The sequence below is a fragment of the Callorhinus ursinus genome, unplaced genomic scaffold, assembly GCF_003265705.2.
Source record: "Callorhinus ursinus isolate GAN/ISIS: 27379988/994484 unplaced genomic scaffold, GSC_fseal_2.0 scaffold22, whole genome shotgun sequence".
Lineage (NCBI taxonomy): Eukaryota > Metazoa > Chordata > Mammalia > Carnivora > Otariidae > Callorhinus > Callorhinus ursinus.
This window is the reverse complement of record NW_027397084.1, coordinates 11,918,038-11,941,944: the sequence shown is the minus strand read 5'-3', so window position 1 is coordinate 11,941,944 and position 23,907 is coordinate 11,918,038. Positions and strand designations below refer to the sequence as shown.

Here is a 23,907-nt window from a genome sequence, read left to right as displayed (position 1 = left end):
AGGAAGGGAAAAATGAAGGGGGGGAATCAGAGGGGGAGACGAACCATGAGAGATGATGGACTCTGAGAAACAAACTGAGGGTTCTAGAGGGGAGGGGGGTGGGGGGATGGGTTAACCTGGTGATGGGTATTAAAGAGGGCACGTACTAAATGGAGCACTGGGTGGTATATGCAAACAATGAATCATGGAACACTACATCAAAAACTAATGATGTAGGGCGCCTGGGTGGCTCAGTTGGTTAAGCAACTGCCTTCGGCTCAGGTCATGATCCTGGAGTCCCGGGATCGAGTCCCACATCGGGCTCCCTGCTCAGCAGGGAGTCTGCTTCTCCCTCTGACCCTCTTCCCTCTCGTGCTCTCTGGCTCTCATTCTCTCTCTCAAATAAATAAATAAAATCTTTAAAAAAAAACTAATGATGTAATGTATGGTGATTAACATAAAATAATAAAAATAAATAAATAAAAGAAAAAGCCCCCTCTCTGCAATACCTGCCCAGCTCTCCCAGCCCATCTGAACCTATCTTTAGTGAAAACCAGAGTCCTGCTTTTCTGATGCCTCAATAAGCCTCCTGCAAGGGTCCACAGCAACTCTTGGTTTACTGACCCTTGTGTCTCCGAGCCACATTAGGAATTCCATGATCCCAAACTTTTCTCCCCAACTAAGGAGTGTTGACTACTTGAAGGCAAGACTTAAGTCTTCCAAAGCCCTGGAACAAATATCTGATTAACTGACTAAAGCCCACTTGAGAGCTTTTCCAGCCTATAGGAAAAGAGTCACAGTCAAAAATAAAGGGAGCGGAGATGACAGAACCAGTCTCTAGGCCCCTAGAAAATCCACAGGACTTGGAGTCTAGAGTTGGAGATGTACAGTCCATATCTTCATTTTGCTTTGACATATCACTTGACCTCTCCAGATTTTCATTTCCTTAGCTGTATAAAGTGGGTAGGTTTCTATCATCTCTAGTAAGGCCTTCATTCCACTATTACTAAAAACAAATCTTTGGGGGGGGGGGCGCCTGGGTGGCTCAGTCGTTAAGCATCTGCCTTCGGCTCAGGTCATGATCCCAGAGTCTTGGGATCGAGTTCCCCATTGGGCTCCCTGCTCAGTGTGGGGAGTCTGCCTCTCCCTCTGCCCCTTACCCCACTCTCATGCTCTCTCTCACGCACTCTCTCTCAAATAAAATCTTAAAAAAAAAAAAAATCTTGGTAATCTAGCATCATCTAATAAAATTTGTAGTGTATACACTTTCATCCAAGAATTATTAAAGAAACATTTGCACAGGAGTACAAAGTAATATGTACGAGAACATTTAATCCAGCATGGTTCATCACTGCAAAAAATTAGAAACAATTTAAATTGTCCAGCAATAGGAGAAAGGTTAAACCAATCAATCGTGGTATATCCAACTGAGTGAAATACTACAACACCAGAATCAATGCTAAAATACATTTATTCGTACTGATACAGAAGATGTCCAAGACAGTGTTAAGTAAAAAAGCAGGCAGCAAAGCAATTTATGTAGAAAGAGTTGTTTTGTTTTAACAGTAATAAATATATGGTGGTGTATAAAGAGAAAAAAAATCTGTAAGAATACATTCTAAAATTGTTAATGGCTGGCATCACTTCAAAGGAAGGAAAATGTCACTTTTATTCTTTGAATTCTTTTAAGCATCCAACCCATATTACTCCTTTAATGAGATAAAAACCACACATCATGGTCCCAAGTCAGGTCAGTTGCACCTAATATGGCATGAGCTCAGAGGTCTCAGCACCTTCCGAATCAGGTGAAGCAATTGGAGACCACGGCACATACTCAGAGGTTCAGAAGCCACTTTCTGGCCTTTGCACAAGCTCTTCTGACTCGGGCTCCTAGTTTCCACCACAAGTCAGCCGAGAGCCCCTCCTGATGACTTCCCAAGAAGCAGGTATAGACTGTGGAAAGAAAGGTGACTCGAGTGGCCAGGGTAGACAGAGCCCTCTCCATGTGGCCACACTACCCAGGAATCAGTCTGGAACATGCTGTAATTAGGTATAACACCTCCTTCCACCCACCACATGACAAATCCATTCCTTGTGGTTCTTGGAAACTGAAATACCAAATTTCTTCCAACTGAGTCAAATTCTCTGGACTCTAGAGTTACAGTCTAGATAAGGAAACTCTTCAAAATAATAATGAGCAAAAAATATTTTTCTTTTTTAAACATTTCATCTTCTAGGAGTTCAAAGTATTTTACACTAGACACACATACACACCATTAGATCTTCCAAAATACCACATGCAATAGTAAATTACCATTCCCGTCCACTAAATAATACCTAAGAGAAAGTAAATGGACATCCAGAAGTTTCTCCTATGCATTTACTAAGATCTGGCCCATGATCTCATCATCCCTCATAACGATCAGATGAAGTAGAGGACAAACATTTCTAGCCCTATGTTCTGGGTAGAGTCCTAAAATAGGCAAACTTTCCCTTAGACTTCTGCGAACAAAGAGAAAAGCCTGTAGCACTCACTAGATCCTCACCTAAAAGAATCCAGTGCCTGTTTGTTCCATGGCACAGCAAGATCATGGTTGAGATTTTTGTCATCGTTGCTAAAAAATGTTTACCTTACTATTTCTGACCCACTTGTGTAAATATCAACTATGCTTTACCCCCAGAATGTCAAGTGGGTGGTATAGAGTCCTTTTTAAGGAAATCCCAAGTACCTACTTATTACAGTACAGAAATTACAAATTCTGGCAGCGAGGATAACGCACTGGGAAGCTGGAAGGCTTGAGGTTCCCCCTTTTTCACTGGAAGAGGGGAGAAGGAACTGTGGAAACAAGCTTATTTTGCTATTTTACCAGTGTGCCTCAACTACAGTCTAAAAATTCTCCTAGTCTTTCAAAGCATCAGCAGATGATGATGAAACTAACATTCACGGTACAGTACACACGTAGTACACCTTCACCTTACTCAGAAAAATAAAACCCACAGGCTTGCCAGTGTTACTGCGGGTTCATTTTTATAAACTTGATGACCACATTTATCTGAAACCCAAAAATAACAATCTCTTGCCATCCAGAGCATATCTGGCTGTTCTTTCCCCCGAGCCAATGCCTACATATAATGCTTGCCATGGCTTAGCAAGCAATTCGCAAGCTGAATGCAGACGCACACCACAATCGAGGAAAATGTAGAGGTAAATGCTTCTTACTGAGTGTTTCACAAGTATTAACAAAGTGCTTCACCCACCACACTATTAGAAGGTGGCCCAGCAGAAAGAGCACTGGACCCAAGGCAAGAAATGCCCAGTGTGAACATTGTGGACAGAGGCATCTCCCCTGTTCGTCCCCGCAGGTGCTCTATCATTTTCTTTGGCCTAGACCACCACAATAAGCTCCTGACTAGTCTCCCTGCCTCTGTACTCTGCCCTGGAATTACTTTCTAAAACAAAGGTCTAACTGTACTGCATCTCTGCTTACACACTGTCCATGGGCCTCCTCCCTACAGGACAGAGTGCGTCTCCTTAGCAAAACTGTCAAGAGGCTTTCATGATCTGGCCCCAGGCTCCTCTTCAGTCACTCCCTACCACTCAGGTGCCTCGCTTTCTAGCCTCCTGGAAGTTTCTCAACAGCTGACATGCTTTTTCCTTCCTTCCAGTCTAGCATGAATGTCACCACCTCTAAAGCCTTCCCTCAGCTCCTCAGAGAGTGTGAGACTCCTCAAAGGCTGCCAAGAGCTTTCTGCACAGGCTCCCTCCTAAGCCATCAACACAATGCCAGGCCTCCTTGCTCCCAGGTGGTAAATGCACACATGGAGCTGGAGTCAAATGCCAGCTCCGGAACTGACCTTGACCAACTTCCCTAAAGAAGATTCTTAAATAATTTTCTTAAATAAGTCTCAATTCCTGCATTTGCAAAACTGAAATTATAATGGCTAAAGCGTGTTGTTATTCAATTAAGATAAATAACTTCATGTACAGTACCTAATACAATGTCTGGAGCTCAGTGAAATATCAGTAAGTGGTGGCTAATATTCTACTTAATAGGTACCAGCTACTCACTCAATGTTTCTTAACCAGAGAGAGTCTACCCTCCAAATTACAACTTCTCTAGGTGTCAGTTTCCTTACCTACAAAAGGAGGGGGAGAAGTGAGGGCAGGCAAGAAGTAGAAGGGGGGTTGGACGAACACACAAGAGAATCACAAACAACTGGGCTCCTGGGTGGCTCGGTCTGTTAAGCGGTTAAGTCTGCCTTCGGCTCAGGTTATGATCCCAGGCTCCTGGGATAGAGCTCCGCCCCCTCCAAAATCGGGCTCCCTGCTCAGCGGGGACTCTGCTTCTCCCTCTCCCTTTGCCCCTCCCCCTGCTCGTGCTCTCCTGCCTGCGTGCTCTCTGTCAAATAAATAAATAAAATCTTTTATTTAAAAAAAGAGAGAGAAAAATCACAAACGAAGCGCTAAACTGTGTAACAGGATATCTGAGAAATGAGAACGGCTTCCTTACCTTGACAAATGTGTGGATCATCACTTTTAGGGGAAAGCCCTCTCCTGGGCTCCCTTCTTCTTAAGCTTTGATTTGTTATTTTTATTATAATGTTATTTAAGTATGTCTAAACATAAAACTAGGTATGTCCTCCCTGTGCTTTAGCTCTTAACAAAACTAGCAGGTGAACCAAGGTAAAAATCTGACAAAAATCAACAAGAAAGAACTCAACATTAATCTAACATGACAGAGGACCACGATGCAATTCTGCAGTCATCCCATGGCTGCGCACAATGGTACAGCACTACCTCAGAGCAGGTTCCTCGCAGTTCTGCCCACCTATGCCACCATGGCTCCATGACCCCTTCAGCTACCCATCACTCTTCTCTAACAAATGGCCATGAAACCTTTGTTCATGGAACTTCCAGTGATCATCTGACCCAAACACAGGATTTCTGCAAATAAGCCCACATCTGTTCTTTCCCCCTTGGCTAGAGACAATTAAGGGAGTGCTCAAACACAGATTATGGCACCACTAAAACCTTATGGCTCTACTCATTGGTAACTTCACCTAGATATATGGAGTCTATGATTTTTTTAATTATTATTGAAAAGAACATTAAAGTTCTCATTCTGGTTTAAAAAAAAAAAACCATTTATGAACTCCCAGGAAAATGTCTTCCAATTCCAGATTAAGAAACATTGTTTTATTTTTTAAAAAGTGTCTTGCCACAGTATCTACAAAGATCTTCGACATCTTCTATCTGACTATAAGTGCTCTGCATGCATTATCTCTTTAGTCCCCAGAATAACCCTAAAAAGCAGGTACTAAAATAATAAGTAAGGAAACCAAGGCTTGAAGAAAGCGTCCAAGTGATGGAGCAGCATTTGAGCTATCTTATTCCAGCACCCCTGGTCTCTGCTCCTTCAAGACAAGCCCAAAGAGCCTTGGTCCATGGACCTGTGGGCTAGGAAGAATGGCTGTCCCACCCATTAGAAATCGAACTGCAGGAGACAGACCTAAATTGAAACATGGTAAATTTAAGACAAAAGGGACTTATTCCAAGTGGGAATGGCTATCCTCTTAACAGATCACAGTTGGAGATGTTGAAGTCATAGTAAGAAATTATGTTTACAATCCATAAAAATTATTTCAAAAAGAGAAGAGAGTCAAAGGTGCCCAGCACAGAAGACATGGAGAACAAAGACTGGTAAGACACTACTGGATTCAGAATGACTTTATGCCATGACTAGTTTCAATAGATTGGTATACAGATGTGAGACTGTAGGAAGGAGGATCACAATGGCTGAGCAACAGGGGCAGATACACATGACATCTCCTGGGAAGACTCATTCATGCAACAAGCATGTGAGTGCCCACTATATACCAGATACTGTCCTAGGCTCATCCATGAACAAAAACATCCCGTCCTCATGGAGCTGATGTTCTAGTTGGGGAGACAAAGAACAAGTAAGCAAATATATATTCTAGAGTTAGGTAGTAATAGTGCTCTAAGGGCTGGGAAAAAATTAAGCAGGATATGAGAAAGAATGATGGAAGGGGGTAGATATTTGAGATAATGTCATCTGGCTATCGTCAAAAGGTCAACTGAATCCTAATTAAGAGTAAGTAGGTGACAAGATGAAGCTCAGTTTTATAAGTTGCCTGGACTCAACAGCGTTCATTCAAAATATCTGCTGCCCATTAGACTAGGCTCTGTATTGGAGCCAGAGAGATCACAGTAAAACACACATATGTGAAGGTATTCAACAATCCATGCACCTTGCAGGGGAAACTTACGGTGTCAGAAACACTGAGAAGGTACAGAGTGGGGTAGAGGATCTTGGAGAAGACAAAGCAGCTCCACCTTATCAATGTCCTTTAACTTCTGAAGTGGTTTCCAACTTGAAGCAACCAGAGACTGTGCATCTAACCAGCTAGACAGTCCTGAAAAAAAAATCACTCCCAACTTGAATATTCTCTGACTATATTAGAAAAGGATAGATGTCAGAGTAGTGATATGCTTAAGGTAAGAGAAAGAAGCAGAGGAGGAAGACTCGTATCAGACTTGGCTAAATTCATTCAACAGATAAAAGCTGTTTACTGAGCAGGACCTATGGGGTGCCAGGCTCAGTGCTCACTCATAAGTATGAGCAAAAACATGCCAGCATCTCAAGAAGGTTAGAGTCAGATTGTCTCTGTTAATACACATGCCAAAGGGATGGAGCCGGGAGGATGTGGGAAGGAGAAGGGGGATGGGAATGGGATGGTAAGACTATCATCTATCTGTGGTCAGGCTAATGATGAATGTTCTGAGCCCTCCCTGCGGACAGCAGCACTGAGAGGCTATCACAAGGTGGACAAACTGCTGAGGGCGGGGAGGCAGGTTCGGCAAAAGGTTAGGTTAGGTAAGTAACCATCAAGCTAACTGCTATGCCCCCTCCACCCCACACTCACCACTTCTGTTTTAAAGTCATCCGTCTCCCCACAAAGCTGTGAATAGCTCCTAAGAATCATACCTTCTTTAATCTCTATGTTCCTACCAACAACAAATGATGAACGGTCAATAACTGCTTGATAGAGCCCAGGCTTCATGATGTGAGTAAAACAGGAGGGAGCTAAATAACAGGTTTTAATGGATGTGAGAAGCTAAATAGGCCAGATTCCTGCTAGGTGTCCAAAGCTGCTGAATAGGGGGGCGACCAGTGACTGCCATCTAACCAGCCGACAGCCTTGAAAAAGTCACTTCAAGTTCAAGTTTCAATCTGCAAAACGAGGAAGTTGGAGCAAGTCAGAGGTTACAAACCTTTTCATCATCCTGAAGCCCGGATACTGTATCTTTGCTGTTGGGGTACGGGGTGCAGTCTTCCCGCCCCCCGCCTTGTCTGTGCTTCCAAACAAATTATAGAGAAGAGAACAGATAGCCAGCATGACCACCACCACAGGGACCTGGGGGGTCTGTCAGCAAGAGGCCTCCCCGCGATAGGGAAGGTAAAGAGACAGAGGTTGGAGGAGGGGCAGGGAGAGCAGTGAACAGGGCTCATGTGTAACACGGACCTTAGACGTGAAACTAGCAGCCCAAGGAAAGACTGTACCTTTGAATGAAATATCTGTGCTTTCAAGGTGGTTGTTCATGTCTGGCTTATACACATCCCAGCACCCAGACACAATAAGTCATGAAGAAACAGGTTTTAAACAACCTAGAAACCATACAACTAATTTCAGAGCTCTAAGAGCAATAATTACCCATAAGCAAGACCACCTTTCGTCTCTTGTTTATTTACTATATGTACAGAGTGCTATCAGACTATTCTGAGCTTCTGAGAAGTTTCCAGTTAGGATCAGTAAGAATACCCAACACTTCCAAAACCCATAATTTCCCCTTACCAAGGTGAATTCCCCAACATGACAGGAAAACCCACAAACTATGCAGAAGGGAGTAAAAAGCCAATCCAGTCAAAGGAAATCTTCCAATTCTACTAAAACAAACAAACAAACAAAAATACCACAAGGAACACTAAAACATTTCTAGTTAAATAGCTTTTCACTCAATCTTTAATAACTTCATTCTGACACACTTGAAAAGTATTAAATAATATATTCTGTATTTCTGGCGATAGCAATGCCTAAAACTCATTTACAACTTAAGGCAGCAAGTAAGCTTATTTATGATTTTCAAGTCAAATTTAAGGAAGTTAAAGGCCAGACAAAGCCATGTGTTTGGAAATGCCTGCAAAATAATAAATGCCTGAGGGAATTGGATGGCTTTTCTGCTTCTAAGCTAAATAAAGCCTGGGGGGCTTTGCAAAGATCCTAGTGAGGATAATCTCCATGATTACACAGAGCAAACCATCCAATTCCACATGAACCATGGAAAGTTAATCCAAGAAGAATAACACTTGAAATATTAAGAAAAACACACTCTTCTGCTTTTTAAAACACTCCGGCAGGTCTTTTTAACAAGCCAGATCATTTGACTAGTGAGTGTTTCTGTGACAGTGTCTGGGCCTTCGGTTAACTAAAGGACAAGAAAGATTATCTGAGTTCCAACTCCAGGCCTCGGATCCTCCCTCCAACTCCCAGCAGTCTAGTCTCCCTACTTCCTGCACACCTTTGGATTACTGCACACCGACTTCCTGCACACCCTTGGATTTGTGATACCTTCCTCTTCGAGGGTTACTCAAGCTAAGTTCCCGGCGCAAGCTCGAAGGTTAAAAGTTTGCAGTCACAGACCCTCCATTAAAGCTCAATCAGCATCTGTCTATTAACAAGTTCAGCCTCAGCACACTGATTAATTTACGTAAACAACTCTGAAGAGGTAACGCATCACTGCAAGGGCAGAAGTCAGGAGCCTGAACGTACCCGCTCCGGGAGAGGCGGCTGCAAGACTGGCCCGTCAGGCACAGTCTCTGCTGACGTTCACAGAGGCTCCTTCCACGCAACAGGTCCTCGCAGGCAGGGCCCCAGCAGCGGGCACCTGGGCACCTGCTCACAGCTCCCAAGGCATAGCTCTCCTCCTGCCCGATCTACTTCTACCCACCCCCAATTCTCAACTGGTCCCGGAGCCAAGACCGGCCAGCCAAACTACAGCCCTTGCAAGCACTGCCCACCAGCGATAAGGCCCAGGGCACATTCCTCGGAAGATGCCGAGATAGTGCGGCTCTCCTGAGCGCTGCCCACCTCCTCCGGACCTGCCAGAGCCAACGGGGAAGCGCGCTCTGGCCAGTGATAGGGGAATACAGCGCAGGGAAAACAGCGCAGGGAAAACAGCCCAGGGAGCGGATGCCACGCTCTGTCCTTTCACCCGGGAACAGCCCGAGCCACCTGGCTCCTCACCACAGTCACCAGTTGTTAGTACTTAGACGTGTATCTCAACTACTTACCAGACCAGAACGTTTCCCTAGTCGCACAAGCTCTAGTGACTACTTGGAAAACTGCAAGTAGCTCGCTTTGTACAAAATGATCAGGAACTTTTAATGCGGACGGGGTGGGGGGGCGGGGGGAGTGGGAGCGGTAAGGGAGGAAGAAGCAGGTGACTACAGGTAGTGGTGGTTCTGTGGGACCTGCGGACCGGATCTGGAGGTGGAAGGGGGGTAGAGTGGGGAAGGCAGGAGACGGCGGGAGAGAGGAGGGGGAGAGGGCTGGCCAGGCTTGTCCGTATTCTCCCGAAGACGGCGCGCAGGTGAGGCCGGACACTCACCTCCGGCAGCTCGCGGAGCTGGTTGGCGTCCAGCAGCAGCTCCTCCAGGCTGCGGGCGTAGCGGTAGATCTCCTCGGGGACGTAGACCAGCGAGCAGTGGCGCTTGTCGATGGTCTCCACATGACGGTTGCACCGCCACAGGGGGATGCAGTGGAACATCGCCGTCCCCGCCGCCGGGTCCCGAGCCGAGCCGCGGAGACCCGGGCTCTGAGCCCGCTCCGCCCAGCGGCTCCGCTCCACCCGCTGCCCACTCAGCACTCGTTGGCTCCGCTGCTCGCTAGTTCCTCGCGCGGGGGTTCGCGGTCCCAGGAGCTCGCAGGAACCTCGGGCGGGAGCCCCAGCCGCGTCCCAGCGCCCCCGCCCGCCAGCCGGTGCGCCTCCTCCCACCCTCCAGTCGCGCCGCCGCGGCCGCTAATGCCGCGCGGAGCTTCCTACTCGCGGCCGCCGCGCGACTGAGCATGCGCGCCAGTGGGCGCGCGCGAGGGCGTTTCCCGAGCCGGGGGATGCTCCGCTCCGGGTTTTCCTGGAGACCCGGAGCCAGAGAGGGTCGAAACCTGCGGGCTGGGCGCTCCCTGTCCCCCTACTCAGGCTGGGACTCGAGGAGCGTCCGGCCCTCCGAGGAAGCCTGACTCTAATGGAGCTTGGGGTAAAGATGAAGCAGAGGAGAGGCGGCCTGAGGGGAGCAGAACAACTTTGATTTTTACTTAACTCGCTCTCGTCTCGCTCCCCTTCCCCAAAACAACTTTCTCTTCCGGGGTCAGGCAGGACCGCCCCCGAAGCGTACCTTGCGCGCCGTGGGCGCCCGGAGCTACGAGATTCGGTGTGATTTTTGAGGTTCCCCGGCTGCCAGCAGCCCCAGAAATGAGCGGGCTGCCCTCAGCCCCGCACCGCGCCGGGGCCCCGACCGTGCCCTCTGGTCCGCGGGCACCGCCTGCAGGCTGTGTGACCTGGGCGCACACCTTCTGGATGTTTGTTTATTGTTTATACACTAATAGGAGATCCCTCTCCCCATACCGTCAAAAGCAGAGGAGTCAGAATCTGTAAGATTCTCATGGGCATGGTTGCACCCCATCAGGAGTCCAAACGCAAAAACGAGGTAGCAAAGGTGAGTTTCTGAGCCTGTTCTAGCCCGGCCAGATGCTGGCTGGCTCCTGGCGACTATTTTGGGCTAGTGAGGAGGGAGGAGTGGGGGAGGTAGGGCACGTTGGCTGCGGGCTGCCAGGTGAGCATCCTCCAACCAGCTCCTGGGTTTCTGCACCAACAATCAGTGTCTTGCAAAGGGAAGATTGTAACCCAAGAAGGAGTAGCTGGGGAGGACTCAGGAGGCTCACTACTGGATAATAGACGACCGTTCATTCTCTCGCCCCTGATTCACCCACGGACTAGGACCAGAACATCTCTTCTCCCCATCTCCAGAAAACCATCTGGCTCCTTTACATAGGGCTGCCGACCGGATCAAAGTCAGTCACATAGATGGATTGTCTTTTGGGCCCCACTCTGACTCCCCTACCAGCTGCCGCCTAGTCCTCACACCCTTCTCTTCAAGATTCCCCCTGTGGCCTCTGCCAGAGACAACCGGGCTCTCCCGCCCCAAGTTGCCAAACCTAAAAGCTGGAGCCACCCAATCCACTTTTCTGCAGAAGACTGAAAGCTGAGCATGCTCAGTGACCAAGGGAATTTTTGATCTGAAACTAGTTTATACAAGGCATACATGTCTACACAGACTTCCAGTTCCAACTGTGTGCAGGACGGTTTCCCACGGGGTTAGTGAGGAGGACTCCTTTCCTCCCAATCAGTGAGGATGGATCTGAGCAGCACTTCGGTTTTGAGCCCAGAATTATCACCTGAACTTTCTAATTCCGGTCATCCTTAAATGCCATTGCCAAACCCACTCCAGTCTCTCTTTTGTTTGTCCTGGTGTGATTTCTACATTCTCAGGGAAGAAAGGCCACCTCAACTTTGGACCTTAACCACTCTTCCACCGTTCTCACATTCCAGAAACCCATTTTGTGCCGCTTCCAGTGGAAAACTGTGGTTTCTGACGGAGAGACTGAGTCTGGAATGTAAGCCAGTCACAGACTTGTCCTTGCAAGTTTTCTAATTGCTTTCAAAAAACAGCCAAAATAAGAAAGGCCCGGCTCCTTCATCCTAATCTTTGACTTCCAAAGATTACCCACTAGGTTATTAATAAACACTAAGTATGTTTTAAAGATATGGCTGGTCTCTTGAAAAATTCAGACCTCAATTAGTACTCCCGTGTGTCTCTCTCTGACACACTTGCGTTATGATTATTTTTGTATCACCTTCATCCCAAGGAGATAGTGACCTCTTGGACAAGTACTGTCTCATTCATAGATCTCTATAACGACCACAGTGTGACACACACATTGAATAATTGGCAAACTTCCGTTAACTCTGCAAAATCAGGGGCAGAATTCTTGACAATTGTTGCCAAGGATCTACCTAGAATTCGTTTTGTTTTTTTTAATCCACTGACCATAACACAGCTAATCTGCTTTGAAATTCTCCAGCTTTGGGGCTCTCAGAAGATGCTATTGTTAGGCCTGCCTCTTGGTTTGTTTCTGTTTTTGATTAAGAGAATTTTTTTTTCATTTCATTTTATTTTATTTTTTTCATCCTGATAAGTGTGCTCTTTAATCCCCATCCCCCCACATCTTCTTTATCCATTCATCTATCGATGCGGCCGCTTCCATAGATCGGCTGTTGTAAATAATGCTGCAGTAAACATAGGAGTGCATGTATCCCTTTGAATTAATGCTTTTGTATTTTGGGGGTAAATACCCAGTAGCACAATTCCTGGATCATAGTGTAGTTAACTTCTTGAGGAACCTCCATACTGTTTTTCACAGTGGCTGCACCAGTTTACATTTCTACTAACAGTGAGAGAAGCTTCCTTTTTCTCCACATCCTTACCAACACTTGTTGTTTCTTTTTATTTTAGCCATTCTGACCGGTGTGAGGTGGTATCTCCTTGTAGTTTTGATTTGCATTTCCCTGATGGTAAGTAATGAACATCTTTTCATATGTCTGTTGGCTATCTGTATGTCTTCTTTGGAGAAATGTCTTTTCATGTCTTCTGCCCATTTTTTAATTGGATAATTTTTGGGGTGTTGAGTTGTATCAGTTCTTTATATATTTTGGATACCAACCCTTTATTGGATATGTCATTTGCAAATATCCCATTCTGTAGGTTGCCTTTTAGGTTTGTTGATTGTTTCCTTCGCTGTCCAGAAGCTTTCTATTTTGATGAAGTCCCAATAGTTGATTTTTGCTTTTGTTTCCCTTGCCTCAGGAGACATGTCTAGAAAAATGTTGCTATGACTGATGTCAGAGAGATTCCTGCCTGTGTTCTATTCAAGGATTTTTATGGTTGTAGGTCTCACATTTAGGTCTCTAATCCATATTTATTTTTGTGTGTGGTGAAAGAAAGTGGTCCAGTTTCATCCTTTTGCATCTGGCTGACGAGTTTTCCCAAGACCATTTGTTGAAGAGTGTTCATATGATTATGGGTTTATTTCTGGGCTCTCTATTCTATTCTGTTGATCTATGTATCCATTTTTGTGCCAGTACCATACTGTTTTAATTACTGCTGCTTTTTAATATAACTTGAAATCTGGAATTGTGATACCTCTAGCCTTCTTCTTCTTTTTCAGGATTGCTTTGGCTCTTCAGGATCTTTTGTGGTTCCATACAAATTTTAGGATTGTTTGCTCTAGTTCTGTAAAAAATGCTGTTGATATTTTGATAGGTATTACATTAAATTTATAGATTGCTTTGGGTAGTATAGACATTTTAACAATATTTGTTCTTCCAATCCATGAGCACAGAATGTTCTTCCATTCTTTATATTGCCATCAGGGTTTTATAGTTTTCAGAGTACAGATTTTTCACCTCTTTGGTTAAGTTTATTCCTAGATACTGTATTGTTTTTGGAGCAATTGTAAGTTGTATCGATTTCTTAATTTCACTTCCTTTTTTTTTTTTTTTTTTTTTTAAGTAGGCTCTATGCCCAGCATGGAGCCCAGCGTGAGGCTTGAACTCACAACCCTGAGATCAGGACCTGAGCTGAGATCAAGAGTCAGATGCGGGGGTTGATGGGTGGCTCAGTCAGTTAAGCATCTGCCTTCGGCTCAGGTCATAATCCTGGAGTCCAGGATTGAGCCCCACATCAAGCCCAGCGTTGAGCCTCCCCTTGGGCTCCCTGCTCAGTGGGGAGTCTCCTCCTCCCCCTGCTCATGCTCTCTCTCTCTCACACTCACTCTCTCCTTCTGAAATAAATAAATAAAATCTTTAAAAAAAAAAGAGTCAGATGCATAACCAACTGAGCCACCCATGCACCCCTCTTAATTTCACTTTCTGCTGCTTCATTATTAGTGTGTAGAAATGCAGCAGATTTCTATACATTGATTTTATATCTTATGAATTTACTGAATTCATTTATCAGTTCTAGTAGTTTCTTGGTGGAGTCTTTAGGGTTTTCTATATACAGTACTTCCCAGAATTTGAAACATTAGTCTGGCAAGAGAGAAAAAAATGAAAACGCCTTGTGAATTGGAGAATAGGGAACCAATTCTTTATCCTGAAGAGTTTGGGCTTTCCTTATTGATATAATTTCTAGCCTTGTTCCCCATATACATATACCATATTTAGCTCTTCAAACTATACATTTAAAATGGGAACTTTTTATTATATAAAATTATTCATTAATAAAAGTAGTTTTATAAGTTAATAAATAATATACAGATAAATGTGTTTAAGAGGCTGTTGTAAATTACTTCTAGGACTAGAAATCATGTTGTTATTTATTTAATGCCCACTATTGTGCCAGTCACTGGCTTAATTTTCTGGGGGGATAAGAAGGAATATGACAGAGCTTTCAGTCTTACTGGAAGAAAGGCAGTTATCCAGGGAATTATAACAATCATAGTATAATTTTTTTCTTAATCTAGGGAGTCTAATCTTTGTCCTATAAAAAATTACGTTGGGTGGCCCTCCGAGTTATTTATATGCAAGTCGAATAGGCAAATTAAATCTTATTATATGCAGTGCTGGATACTAGGAAGAAACGTGCAATAGAATCCCAAAACCCTCTGGGAGAGGAAGCACGCAGACCCAAACCTCTGTTTCTTCAAATTTGAATTTAAGGACATTTTCTAGAGATTATATATCCCTGCTGTGAGGGAAGAACACCCACACCATTCAAAAAACATGAGAACCTACACAATCTCATGGGTAAATCAGTGTAGAATTCAACAATCTATATAATCAGAAGTAAAATTGCCACTCTAAGATTTCTCTGATTTCCTCTTGCTACTAAATTAAAATTCCACCCCCCCCATCTCTGGCTTTTTACTTGGAATTTTTAGCCCATTTACATTTAAGATAATTACCAGTTGACACTTGAACAATGCAGGGGTTAGGAGCACTGACCCCTGCACAGTAAAAAATTTATGTGTAACTTCTGACTCCCCAAGAACATAACTACTAATAGCCTACTATTGACCGGAAGCTTTACTGATAAACATTCAATTAACTCAGATTTTGTATATGTATTATATGCTGTAGTCTTACAACATAGTAAGCTAGAGAAAAGAACGTTATTAAGGAAATCATAAAGAACAGGAAATACATTTGTAGGACAATGCTGTAAAAAATCTACATATAAGTGGACTCACGTAGTTCAAACCCATGTTGTTCAAGGGTCAACTGTTGTGCTATGGTTGGATTTAAGTCTACTATGTTTTATTTGCTTTCTCTCTGTACCATCTGATTTTTCATCCTCTGTTCTTCCTTTTCCACCATCTTTTGAATAAATAAGTAATTGCATTCTGTCTATAGGCTTTCTAGTTGTAGTGGCTGCTCTAGGAATTACATTATACAGCCCTAAATTTTCACATGTATATACCAAAAGATGTAAAACATAAGACTCTTGCAGTTATCTAGGCCCGTTTGCCACCTCTCTGCTCCTTTATGTTTTAGCTTTTATGTGTATTACATTTACCTATGTTATAAGCTCCACAACAGAATTTTATAATTTTTTAAATAACCATATGTATTTTAAAGAAGTAAGAAAAAAATAGTCTCTTACATTCACTCATATGTTAACTATTTCCAGTGTTCTTTATTCCTACCTGACCTCATTCCTCTCACCTTTCAGTGAAAGTCTGTTGGCAGAACATTCTCTTAGTTTTATTATGAAATGTCTCTATTTCACCCTAATTCCTTAAGAACATGTTCAGTGCATATAAAACTCTAGGTTGATAATTTTTTTCTCTCAGCATTCTAATTTTCTTCTGATTTTCATTGTTTCTTATGAGAAGTCAGCAATATTTCAAATTGATGCTAAGCTGTATGTAATGTGTCATTGTTTCTGTTTGCTTTCAAGATTTTATCTTTGGTTTTTAACAATTTGACTATTATATGTCCATATCTATCCTGATTGGGGTTTACTAAACTTCTTGACTCTGTGAACTTAAAACTTTCACCAAATTTAGGGTATTTTCAGCCATTGAGTCCTTAAATTTTTTTGCCCAATTTCTTATTTTTTCTTTTTGATATTATAATTTTACAAATGTTGAACTTTTTGGTCATGGCACGCTTGTACTTGAGGTTCTGCCTTTTCCCCCATTGTTTTGTTCTGCCTGTTTTTCTAACTGGATAATATATATTTATCTAGCTTCACATTTACTGTGAAGTTCTTGCTTCTATCATCTCAAGCTACTATTAAGCCCATATGAAATATAACTTTTAGATAGTATATTTTGGAGTTCTGGAATATCTATTTCATTCTATATATATATATATATATATATATATATATATATATATATATATAGTTTATATTTCTCTGCTGAGATTTCTTATTTGCTCATTCATTAAGAGTATATGTTCCTTTATATACTGAATATAGTTATAATCCCTGCTTTAAACTCCTTGTATACTAATTCAAACATCTGGGTCATCTGTTTTAATCCCCATTGAATGCCTTTTCTTTTAAGTGTGGGTCATGTTTTCCTGTCTCTTAATATGCCTAGTAATTTTCGGTTGTATCCTGGACATTATGAATGATAGAATCTCTGGATTCTGTTATATTACTTCAAAGAGTATTGATTTTTTTTTTTATTTTGTTTTGGGACATAGCTTAGATGAAATCAAGCTTCAAACTCTTATGTCTTAGTCTCTTCAGGCTGCTATAATAAAAATATCATATATTGGGTAACTTATAAACATCAGAAATTTATTTCTTACACTTCTGGAGGCTGGAAGTCCACGATCAATACACCACTAGATTTGGTCCTCACATGAGGACCTGCTTCCTGGTTTATAGATGTTTTTCTTTACACTATGTCTCCACATATTAGAAAGGGATGAAGGAGCTCTCTGGGCTCCCTTTATAAGGACATTAATCACTTTCATGATGGCTCCACTCATATGACCTAATCACCTTCCAGAGGCCCTACTTCCACATTGGGGATTACATTTCAACAATATAAATTTGAGGTGGGACACATATTTGACCTATGGCATCTTATTTTCTCTGTGGTGGATGGCAGCTGAAATTTTGTATTCAGTTGTTTTATTTTTAATGGTGCTGCTTCAAACATACATAGTTAAGGGGTCTTAGGTGGAGTTTATGTGGAGAATTTGGAGCTTCTGCTCTCACTCAGTCCCTTCTGAGGTTTCCCTCTCTCACTTCCCAGCTGCCATGGTCATTCCGACTCTGATCCACAGTACCGCAAGGTGGTCAGATTGCTATGAACATTGCCCGTTTTAATTTATCTTTAAATTTTAGTGGTTTTATGTAGTATAGTGTCTATGCTTGCCAAAGCCATAAAAACAGAAAACTCACACCATGGTATTTCCTTCTTCCAAGTGTACAGTCCTCTTCAGTTCCTGCTTGCTTTTGGTCACTCTCTAGTACCTTCAGATAGTTTTTTTAAATATTTTGTCTAGCATTATAATTGTTATCTATGGGAAAGTTAGTCTGAAAGAAAAACACTATTCCTTGCTTTTTATTAATTATAATCATTTATTTATTCAGCTTCACAGATTGTATTAGTATGTGGAAAATCCAAAATTTCATATTATATAGATTTTAATCTACTCCTCCATTCAGAGAAGTTACAAATGAGCAGCTTGAGTTTCATTTGTTTTTCTATTTTTCTCAGTCTCCTAATAAATGTGCTAATGATGAGTCAAATATTGAACAACATTTTGCCTTGGTGGAAATGGGCCAAACACTAATCTGTCATGTGGGGTGGGTATAAAGAACTCTTGATTTTGCATCAAATTTTTGCATCTGCCACTACCAGGGATTAGATCATAAGTGAATCATATTAACTCCAACATCCGTTTCTTTATTTCTACAAAAGACATGAAAACTGCCACCCGCAAAAAGCTGTTGAGAAGACTGAATTAATATAGTGGAAAGAGCTTTCTGTACTGCAGAAAACTACACATTAGGCATTAGTCATTGCCAATACTCTTTTCTCAGTTACCAGCTTAAAAGAAAGCCTACCATATGAGTACTGTATTTGGGAAAACAATATGGAGGATTAGTAGAAATGAGACTGTAAAAGTATTTTGACATGAACGAGAGTACACCAGGGGAGCCCAATCAAAAAAAAAAAAAAAAAAAAAAGCACCTGCCACTGAATCCATCTTTTTCCTGGCCTCTGCTTCATAGCCTCTTTCTCCAATAAAACTGAAAACTTGAGGGATGAAGCCTAGAGGGGGCTTACAAGCAGTCCTTCCTCAGGTTGTGGCAATGCTTTACATTTGTATAATGTTGTACAGTTCAAATGAACTATCAACATACATCATCTCAATTGATCAAAATGCATCTTTTAGTCATTTAAATAAACACAGCTGCCTCATTTCTTTTCCACTTTGATTTACAAAGGATTTTAGACAATCATACAGATCAGTCTTGTCCTAGATCACCTTTATTTTATAGTTATGGTTCTTACAATATAAGTTAAATAAATATGGACACTAAGTTTTCATCAAAGGCCAACAACTATTTTATGAAAATAAGAAAAAAAAAGATATCAACAAACAGAAGTGTGCCCTTTCCACTGAGTAGTGCCGTTCAGACAATTAAAATACCACTACTATTAAATGTTGATCATTTAACTAAAATAAACCTAAAGGATGTCATGTCTCTCCAGTTAAAATTTCATCCATAAAATTGGATTCTAAGAGGTGCAAATGATATCTCATTGTGGTTTTTTATTTGTATTTCCCTGATGGTTAGTGATGCTGAACCCCTTTTCATGTACCTGATGACCATTTGGATGTATTCTGTGGTAAAATGTCTATTCAGTTCCTCTGCCCATTTTTTAAATCAGATTGTTTGCTTTTTTATTATTGAGTTGTACAAGTTCTTTATATATTTTGGATATTAATCCCTTATTGAATATATCATTTATGAGTAGCTTCTCCCATTCAGTAAGTTGCCTTTCATTTTGTTGATGGTTTTCTCTACTGTGCAAAGGCTTTTTATTTTGGTGTAGTCCCAATAGCTTATTTTTGCTTTTGTTTCCCTTGCCTCAGGAGACATATCTAGAAATATATTGCTAAGGTCAGTGTGAGAAATTACCACTTATGTCTTTTTCTAGAATTTTCATGGTTTCATGTCTCACATTTAGGTCTTTAATCCATTTTGAGTTTATTTTTATGTATGGTATAGGATAGTGGTCTGGTTTCATTCTTTTACATATTGTTATCCAGTTTTTCCAGCACCATTTCTTGAAGAGACTGTCCTTTCCCATTGTATATTCTATTCTCCTTTGTTGTAATTTAATTGAGCATATATGCATGGGTTTTTTTTCTGGGCCCTCTATCCTCTTCTGATAATTATGTGCCTGTTCTTATGCCAATATGGTATTATTTTGATTACTAGAGCTGTGTAATATAGTTTGAAGCAGGAAGTTTGATGCCTCTACCCTGTTCTTCTTTCTCACGATTGCTTTGGCCATTTGGGACCCTTTGTGGTTCCATACATATTTTAGGATTGTTTGTTCTATTTCTGTGAAAAATATAATTGGAATTTTGATAGGGATCACATTGAATCTGTAGATTACTTTGGTTAGTTTAGACATTTTAACAATATTAATTCTTTTAATCCATAAACAGAGAATATATTTCCATTTATTTGTGTCTTCTTAAATTTCATTGGTGTCTTATAGTTTTCAGTGTATGGACCTTTCACCACTTTGGTTAAATTTATTTTACTCTTTTTGTTGCAACTGTAAATGGGATTGTTTTCTTAATTTCTCTTCCTGATAGTTTGTTATTAATGTATAGAAACACAACTAATTTATTATAGTGATTTCATATCCTGCAACTTTACTGAATTTTTTAGTAATTCTAACAGTTTTTTATGGAATCATTAGGATTTTCTGTATGAAGAATTATGTCATCTGCAAATAGAGACAGTTTTATGTCTTTTCTGATTTGGATGCCTTTTATTTTATTTGTTATTATTATTATTATTATTAAATTGTGTAGTAGCTCTGGCTAGATCTTTTGGTACTATATGGAATAAAAATGGCAAGAGTGGCCATTCTGATCTTGTTCCTGATCTTAAAGGAAAAGCTTTCAGTTACTCACCATTGAGCATCTGTCATATCATTTTGGGCTTATCATATATGGACTTTATTATGTTGAGGTATGTGCCTCCTATACCCAGTTTGTTGAGTACTTTTATCACGAATGGATATTGAATTTTGTCAAATGCTTTTTCTGCATCTATTGAGATGATTATATGACTTTTTATCCTTCATTTTGTTACTGTGGTATATCGCATTGATTTTAAGTATTGAACCATCCTTGTATCCCTAGAATAAATCCTGCTGAGCAGGGAGCCTAATGTGGGACTCGATCCCAAAACCTTGGGATCATGACCTGAGCCAAAGGCAGATGATTAACCACTGAACCACCCATGCGTCCCTCAGTCATTATTTCTTGAAATAAGTTTTCCGCCTGCCTCTTTCTCTCTTCTTTTTCTGGGACCCTTATAAAGTAAAAAATTGGTCCACTGGATGTTTTCCCATACCTCGCTTAAGCTATCTTCGTTCTCTTTTCTTTTTGCTCTTCTGATGGGATAAATTCCACTGCCCTGTCTTCAAGTGCTCGGATCCTTTTGTCTACTTTATCTCATCTGTAGTTGAACCCCTCTGTTGAATTTGCATACACATAGAATATAACTATAGTTCATTTGACAGACTTATTTCAGATTTTTAAATCTCTTAAGTGATGTAGAAAATAAGAAATTTATAAGTAAAAATTTAAACCAATTCTCTTCCAGATCATAAAGTACAATTATTAATAAAAGCTACTGAATTGAGAATTCAACGAATCTCAGCCCTGGCTCTTCAACAAAATAACATTGGATGTCAAAAGATTCACCTCTTTCATTCCTGTTTCTCATCCTAACTGAAGCAGATGGGGTAACAAAGTATATAAGGTCTCTGACAACTCTAAAAGGACTGTGATCATACTTCTTACTCAAAATGTTCTCCTTAGTATATCATTTAGTAAATGGTACAAAGTCCATCATAAGTAAGTGATCCTATCAGGTTTTCATTTTTATAAACATTTCTCTTTCATGATTCACAGCCAGTGCACCTGTTTTTCCATTATCACTTTTTTCCTTCCCCTTCCCAATGTAACTATCATCATCAAATCTTTTTGCCTCAGAATATGTACCTGCTCATGGCTCCTTATATTTCTGTTCATCTGGCTCATTTCTGTCTACTTTCCTGAGAAAGAACATTTCAAAAGCAGAACTTACTTAGTTTAATAGACTTATCGGCAGTCATAGACAACACAGATAATTAAATACTAACTCTAATAAAATAGCTTCTCAATAATTTATAGAAATGGAAGAATGCAAAATGTCAAACTGTTATTGTTGAATCTACCTTTTAAATATCCAAGCAGATAATATTTATGTAAGGTATGTGTTTTAATATTTATACAATAATGTTTTAATATTTATGATACTTATTTAATATTTTGATGTTTTACTAGTTACTATTCATATTTTTGTATTTATATAATCCTTCTTCTAAGCCTGAGAAGACACAAATATCAAATTTGGCCCATGTCAATCCCTCTTGGGAGGCTAACACAATTAGGCAATGCTATGACTAAGAGCAGCCACCAGGAGAAAGGGGAAAAAGGAGCCAAGATCATCCCAAGGCAGGACACTTCACTCTAGGGAGGTAGCTGGAGCTATGACTTAATTGGGAATAAAAAACAAGTTGTCCTCCAAATACGAGACTGGGAGTGATATTTATATTTCACCACGACTACCTACCTGATCTTTGCCACTCTCTGAGGAAGGAAGCTCGAATGTGTGTGTGTGCACATGTGTTTATAGACCAAAGAGGGGGAAATGGGTAGAAAATGTACCAAGGAGATAACCAAAGGGGAAATGATTTTTAAGAAACAAACCAACTCAGAGAAAAAGTATAATTATGCATAGAGTGGGAAATGAAAGGTACAGATAGCATGATAACTTGTAAGACTATGAAAAGAAGTCATTACTGTTATTATTTTTATGTTGTTGAGTATGTTGAAGCTTTATTACTGGTATAGCCAGTTACCTGCTTAGCAATGTATATGTTTCCAAAGTATGTAAGTCCCTTGTGTAAACACAGGACTTTCCATAAAAACTTTTCTATAAAATCAGTGAAACAATTGGGCACATCACAATCCCTAGGCTAGCTCTCTACAATATTTAAACCATGTAGTAGACAGACTCTCATATGGCCCCAATTATCTCCACATCTTGATATTTATGCTCTGCATTATTCCTTCCCATAAAAAGACTATGTGTGGCTTCCATCTTGGATGCTCTCTCTCATTCTCTTGGATTGCTTCCTCTGGAGAAATCCAGCTGCCATGGCCTGAGAGCCCTGTGGAGAGGTCCACATGAATAAGCTTGGAAACAAATCTCCTGAAGCATGTAAATAGCCACCTGAGTGAGCTTGGAGGCAAATACTCTCCCAGTTGAGCCTTGAGATGACTGCAGGTCTAACTGACATCTTGACTACAACCTTCCAAGAGACTGAACAAGAGCCACCAGCTAAGCTGTTCCCAGATCACTGGTGTACAGAAACTTTGAGATGGTAAATGCTTATTGTGTTAAGCTGCTAAGTTTGAGGTAATTTGTTGCAAAGTAATATATAACTAATACAAGCCAAAACAGATAACACATAACATAGCTGAAATGCTGTATGAGGTGCAACAGAAGAGTCAGAATCCAGGTAGGCAGAGGGTTGTACAGGACCCAGAAGAAGAGTGCTCACTAAGCACCTGTGTTGTTCTAGGCACCATGCCAGGCACCTTACAGACACGTCTTAGGTTATTCTCATTACGTTGTAACACTGGCATCATTATCCCCACATCACATGTGAGTAACCTAACATTCTGAGGGGTTAAATACTTTGCCTAACTTTATACTGCTAATAAGTAGCAGATGCTGGGTTTTGAACTTTCTCTCCCCCATCGTCCATATATACATATGTATACGGAATAGCTCCAATGCTCCTGCTTCTATTACAACCCTAATTGCAATGACTAAGGCAGGCAGATACTTCATAACACTGCTAATGAGTGAAAATACACCCTGAGCCTTTCAGACATAGACCTAACATTTTATGTGGTCACAGCTGAAGTAGGATGCGCGGAGCGCTGTGGGGACATGAAGAAGGCACCTGCTTGTAGTGCGGCTGAGGATGTGGTGTGGGAAGAGGACGGAGGGAGAATCCCACAGAGGGGATTACATTAGAAATGAATAGCACAGCTTCTCTGTCGCCCCTGGCAGAGCCTGGGCTCTGGAATCAGACCGACATGGGTTCAGACCAGTTTTGGCTCTGTGACCCAGACAAGTTACTTCTTGCCGCCATAGTTTCTTTATCTATACTGATTAAATGAGGCAATGCATATAAATTGCTTGGCAGAGGGCCAAATATATAGCAAACGTAGATGTTCACAATTAATAATGCTATTATTTGCTCTTCAAAACTGACTTTTCATGACTATGTTATTACTAGTATTACCTTTTATGCTTATCAGTCTGAGTGATTTTTTTAAGGGGGGAAAATATTTCCCTATGTTAATTGGGCAAGAGGAAGGAAGAAAAAAAATGGGAGAGACTATGAGAAAAGAAAAAGGTGGGTGAAAACAAACTGTATGTGATTGGG

General features: G+C 41.2%; 2 protein-coding genes across 6 annotated transcripts in view; one reads left to right on the top strand and one right to left on the bottom strand.

Annotated features, from left to right (window-relative positions):
• Nucleotides 1-10,113, bottom strand: part of LRRC1 (leucine rich repeat containing 1) — a 125,345-nt gene extending 115,232 nt beyond the window's left edge. Inside the window, exon 1 of one of the 2 annotated variants that reach the window (XM_025890647.2) lies at nt 9,671-10,113. In XM_025890647.2, the coding sequence (XP_025746432.1) occupies nt 9,671-9,829 (159 nt within the window). In that variant the 5' untranslated portion in view covers nt 9,830-10,113. Of the gene's footprint in view, nt 1-6,270; nt 6,383-9,670 lie in introns of those variants that run through there. The other variant, XM_073905108.1, reaches the window with a different exon arrangement.
• A 592-nt stretch (nt 10,114-10,705) lies between these two features.
• Nucleotides 10,706-23,907, top strand: part of KLHL31 (kelch like family member 31) — a 133,971-nt gene continuing 120,769 nt past the window's right edge. For 2 of the 4 annotated variants that reach the window (XM_073905105.1, XM_073905106.1), the window contains exons 1-2: nt 10,706-10,775; nt 12,633-12,691. Coding sequence is in view for 2 of the 4 variants with exons in the window: in XM_073905103.1 (XP_073761204.1) it covers nt 12,689-12,691 (3 nt within the window). In the remaining 2 variants the exon portion in view is untranslated. The remainder of the gene's footprint in view (nt 10,776-12,632; nt 12,692-23,907) is intronic. The other 2 variants (XM_073905103.1, XM_025890818.2) reach the window with 1 other exon arrangement.